General features: G+C 32.9%; 1 protein-coding gene across 1 annotated transcript in view; it reads right to left on the bottom strand.

Moving 5' to 3' along the window:
• Positions 1–4,354, bottom strand: part of TRIADDRAFT_58761 (uncharacterized protein) — a gene marked incomplete at both ends in the record, with an annotated part of 4,828 nt that extends 474 nt beyond the window's left edge. Inside the window, 6 exons of the mRNA XM_002114645.1 lie at positions 35–168; positions 560–1,201; positions 1,251–1,992; positions 2,169–2,384; positions 2,492–2,705; positions 3,069–4,354. Coding sequence (XP_002114681.1) covers positions 35–168; positions 560–1,201; positions 1,251–1,992; positions 2,169–2,384; positions 2,492–2,705; positions 3,069–4,354 — 3,234 coding nt within the window. The remainder of the gene's footprint in view (positions 1–34; positions 169–559; positions 1,202–1,250; positions 1,993–2,168; positions 2,385–2,491; positions 2,706–3,068) is intronic.
• Positions 4,355–4,977: the final 623 nt, after the last annotated feature.

Genomic DNA, 4,977 nt, shown 5'->3' with positions numbered 1-4,977 from the left:
AATTCCAATTCTGAATTCTTTGTAGCCTTTTAACATTCAATCCGCTCAATCCCGGAACGCTAGATATCTCATTTATTTCCTCTTGATTTTTAACATCGGCTATGTGAAAGTAACCATCTTTAATTTCGTCTTGATTTTCGTATTCCCAGCTAGGAGGTATAGCAAATGCTAATAAACAAAAACAAGCCATGAGTATTATTATAATGCCATCGTAAGACTAAACTAAGGTCGCTTTGGACAATAACTGAAGGCTTTCGTTATCAAGTAATTATCAAGCTATAAAAATTAGATATGCTGCTAGTTTCGAAATCCGACATAGAACTAGATCAAAACTTTTCTATACCCTGTATTCGATCTTTAGTTATTATAAAATTCAAACAATTAATAAATATATTTATCAAACTATAATTGATAGATATGCTACCAGTTTCGAATTTTTAAATAAAAAACAAAGAAAAACCATTTATACCCTATATTCGATCTAGTAAAGCAATTAAGAATTATAAAATTCATAATTGTACGTATGTGATCTCTGACGAGATATCATTTTCTTGCACACCTTCTGCGGATAATTTCCCTATGGGATACTCTTTTGCGTCAGTATCCCTGACCTTCATTTGGCCAAAATCGATCGTTCTATTTCCTGCATCGACTTGAAAAATCTTCATCGTCTTATCTCTACAGTAAATCTTATAGCTTTTTTCGATTTCGTAATTTAGCTTTACTTCAAAGTAAACCTTAGATTTTTCAACTTCGACATACCATTTAGCTGTTTCGGCTATAACTTTCTCTACTTCATTCTGAGCTTTCTCTTCAAAGTAAGTTTTACTTAGCTTATGAATACTTGAAACAGCATTCAGTATATCGTTCTCGAACCCATGTATGCATACAAGTTTATCTTGATCTTGCCTTACTAACATTGTGTTATATTCTGACCAAAATTGTAACGCAAGCTCAGACCAACTACTTTCATCTACTGAATCAAAATAATCTTCTTCTGTCAACTTATGACACTTCCAAGCATCTGTAAGTTCTTCCATTTCTGATTCCATCTTAGTAATGATAGATTTATCTTTAGCGACATAAGTTACATTAAAACCAAGTTCTTTAACTGCTACGTGTTGAGTAATTTGCCACCCAAACTGTAAAGGCTTATCGACGATTACAATTTGCATCCAGCTTGCGAATTCTCGACTTCGATCTTTATATCCAATGACAAAATTAAAACAATTTAGATACGTTGCTCGCACTTAGATTATTAGCTATAAATATCTCTATAGTATCTATTAAGCTATAAACATGAGTGAAATCCATTTCATGACTTAACAACGGAATCGCGATCGATTTTTCTTCACGGGCATTAATGATTGCTAATATAGTACTAAAGCCAGATAAGCAACCGTAAGGACAAACTTGATATATACTTGAACACGATTTAGAAGAGAGTTTTCGCAAAGTTTGTGATGTATGCTCAGCATCGTTATAGTGAATAAAGTCTAAATGAGAATCAATTTTCGAATGCTTAGGGCATAAAGATGTTATATCAACGATAGCATCTGCAGCTACATCATGAATATTGCCATCATAAATATTAATACAAATAGGTGTTTCAGTGACTTCGCATCGAGCTGAAAATAATAGCTTCTTTGTACCACTAAGATTTACATGCGTAGGGGTATTTCCGGTCGATTTTGTTAACTTCTTAACGAGTTCAGCTTGCTGTTTAAGTTGCACTTCTAGTACTTTACTCGATTCTAGCGATTGCTTCATAGCACTATAAACGTTTAAGTCAGTAGGAAAGACGATAGAATAGATTTCTCGTAGGCTTCCTGTATGCTTATGAGCAAAGTCTATTGCTACTTTTATCATTTCCTTGGTAACTTCATCGATATTTAAATTAATACTTCCGGTGCCGATGATAGGTATGGCTATTGATTGCATGGATTCATTATCAGCTTTTTTTAAGCAATCTTTAATACGTTGGCTAAGCCACTAAAGCGGGCAATTAAAAATAACATATCCTTGTCAAGTTAACTGAACTAGTAATTTTTTTTCAAATAAACTAACATCATTATCTGCTGTTATTGCAGTTAACACTATATATATTCATGGCTAGCAATAATGTATTTGCCTTGTTAAAGCATCTTCTATATTGAGTATCAACTTACCGATATTGCTTTATTGGAGCTTAAAAATGCAATGTGATATACCTTCTTGCAACCAAAATACTGCCCACTTGTACAGCCAATACCATTAATTGTTAGCGATTGCAACTGACTAACACATTCTTTCTGATACGCTGCTCCTCCAGCAGCTGATAATGCTCCGGCAATTCTACCTTCTGAAAAATTATTCAAACTCATGGAACTGACAATAACATCAGCCTGAAAGTAATAAAAATATTCTCTTTACATGATATTATAGTTTCTATTCTATTTATTATTAAACTAGAGATAGCATAGCCTAAGACGAATTCTATTTTGCTACTTACAGTAGCTGCACCTTCTCGTTCAAGTCTTCCTTGTAACAATTTAATAACAACATTATTAATTTGCCTTTCAACGCTACTTGTTTGCGAAACCGATTCAGCTACATCACTAACGGCAGCACTTTTAGTCGCGGTTACTTCCTCTTGTTTAGCTGTTTGCAGAACCTCTTTCTGATCAATCATTATAGACTTTTCAATCATAGACTTACTTTCATTACTATAACATAGAACAAGAAAACCTAAATGAGGAAAATGATTTTTATCCAAAAAATTGAATGCTCAATCTACTTCTACATGTAGTAACATGAATGCAAGCTCGCAATTCCCATGTTTATTTTTATCCTACGCAAGTTGCTTCTACTGGTAATAATGTAACCCATTTCCGTATTGGCATTTCATTTTGACTATATCTTCCTCCTCTCTGAGGAAACAACGAGGCCATATTGACTTTCCTTTCTCTCACTCATTCACTTTTAATATTATTTCAATCATCATTCTATATTTATAACTGTTGTAAATCTAATACGACTAAATAATTTTTATTACTTTAATTCAACGATTAATTGAATAATATATGTACCTTTCGTCATTATCATCAGTCATGGCAATCAAGCATTGTAGTTCTCCTTGTAGGCGCTCTAATTTGGCTTTATGTTTGCTATTACTAAACAATCGCCCAATATACGAATATTTACTAATCCGACCTCCTTCTTCCGTAGTAATATTTTGTAACAGAGCTTGAACTTTGTTGCTAATAGTAGTTTTATGAATGTGGCAACACTCGATAGAAAAATTTTTACGTAGGTCCACACACCAAGAATCACTTCCTAATTTTTCTTCGATCTCAATTTGACAGTCGTATTTCGTTTCTAAAGACCGGATATCACCATGTAAATACATTCGTAAGTATTCCGTTTTCAAAACTGAAATATCGCTAATAACGAATTTGATTAATTTATAATCTTCTATTTTAGCTTCTATAGCTTGAATAACATCTTTAACAATATTACGAGGACCCATTGCTGTTATGATATAATTATTCGCATCTTTATCCACATTAGCTTCTAGTAGGATATTGCTGCATCCGGGAACATCTTCTTCAATACTAGAAAGGAGTAAACGGGTGTCTTTTGGAAAGGAGAGATTTTCACCAGTAAATTTTGTTGTTTTAGTACAGAAGAATTGCAATAGCAAGGCTTTAACTCTGTTATATACTGCCATATTCTTAGCAATGATAGATATGCAAGTATTCTCTTCAGTAGGGACGATAACGGCATCAATATTTTGATCGCTCCATTCCTTATTAAGAGTTTCAGTCGTATCTGTTTTTATAGCAAGATAATTGCATAGTCTATCAGATAAATCTTCTCTAGAATCGACCCAGTTGAAAAAATTCATTAATTCCTTCAAGATAGAACTTTGATTGCCATCGATCATTCTTGCACTCAATAAACCTCCATCTTTACCCTCTCTAAATGCGAAAGAAATTTCACAACCTTTATCACGGATTCTTTGCTCCAGATTCAATTTTTCGATAAGGATGTAAGCTTTCTTAGAGAAAGGGTACTCTTCCTCAATCATAGTCTTTGTCAATGCGGAAAATTTTGTAGAATCGTTAACATTAGTACAATGTTGTTGAACCACTTTCTGGTTGCGATTAATTCTATCATTAAGAAATAAATTCTTTGCCTGAAGTCGCCTCGAAGCCTTACTTAAATTAAAACAAGATTGGAGCGGAAATGATTGTGTATCTTCATTTGCAGAGTTCTTTTGCTTTGGTGGAAATCGAGGACGAGTTTGCTGTTCTAATACCGATCTATTACTATTATTATTTTGCTTCTCGAGAAGACTTCGGATTCGTAACATCTCATTATTCAAATATTGACTGCATTTACTTTTAAACTGAACTATTATAGGCTGACCAGTACAAATTTCAAATTGATCTAGACATATAAATGCTATTATAGCATCACTTTCTGTGAGATATGATACCTGTCTAAGAGGGGGAAAAAATAGATGGATTAAATTGGTTCAGCTTATTTTGAACAGACTCTTTACTTTTATATAGCTATATTAGTTCAACTGGCTAGGAATTTTCGCCGCTAATATTAACTATAGAACTATGCTAGTTAGCAGAAATTGAAGAAAAACTATAAAGAACATCAATAATTATAGCTAATTTTCTAATTTGTAAAGAACGATAATTATATAAAAGCTCCCTATAAACTCCTAAAACTATCCAATATTGCGTGAAGTGTTTCAAAACAACAGTTCATAAAGTTAGTTTACTGATAAGCAATAGTAATCATATATTATTACACTTGATTGGCCTGCACCATATCCAAAGATATAACGATTCCTCCTTCACTAGCCAAATGATAGAGCTCGATCTATAACATAATTATAATTATTAATTAATAGAATTTCAATTAGATGAGACAATGTCAATTTCTCACTAATCTAAATCCGACATGAAACTGTTCACCAGC

This window comes from Trichoplax adhaerens, genomic scaffold, assembly GCF_000150275.1.
Source record: "Trichoplax adhaerens TRIADscaffold_8 genomic scaffold, whole genome shotgun sequence".
NCBI lineage: Eukaryota > Metazoa > Placozoa > Uniplacotomia > Trichoplacea > Trichoplacidae > Trichoplax > Trichoplax adhaerens.
This window is presented reverse-complemented; position numbering and strand designations above follow the sequence as displayed.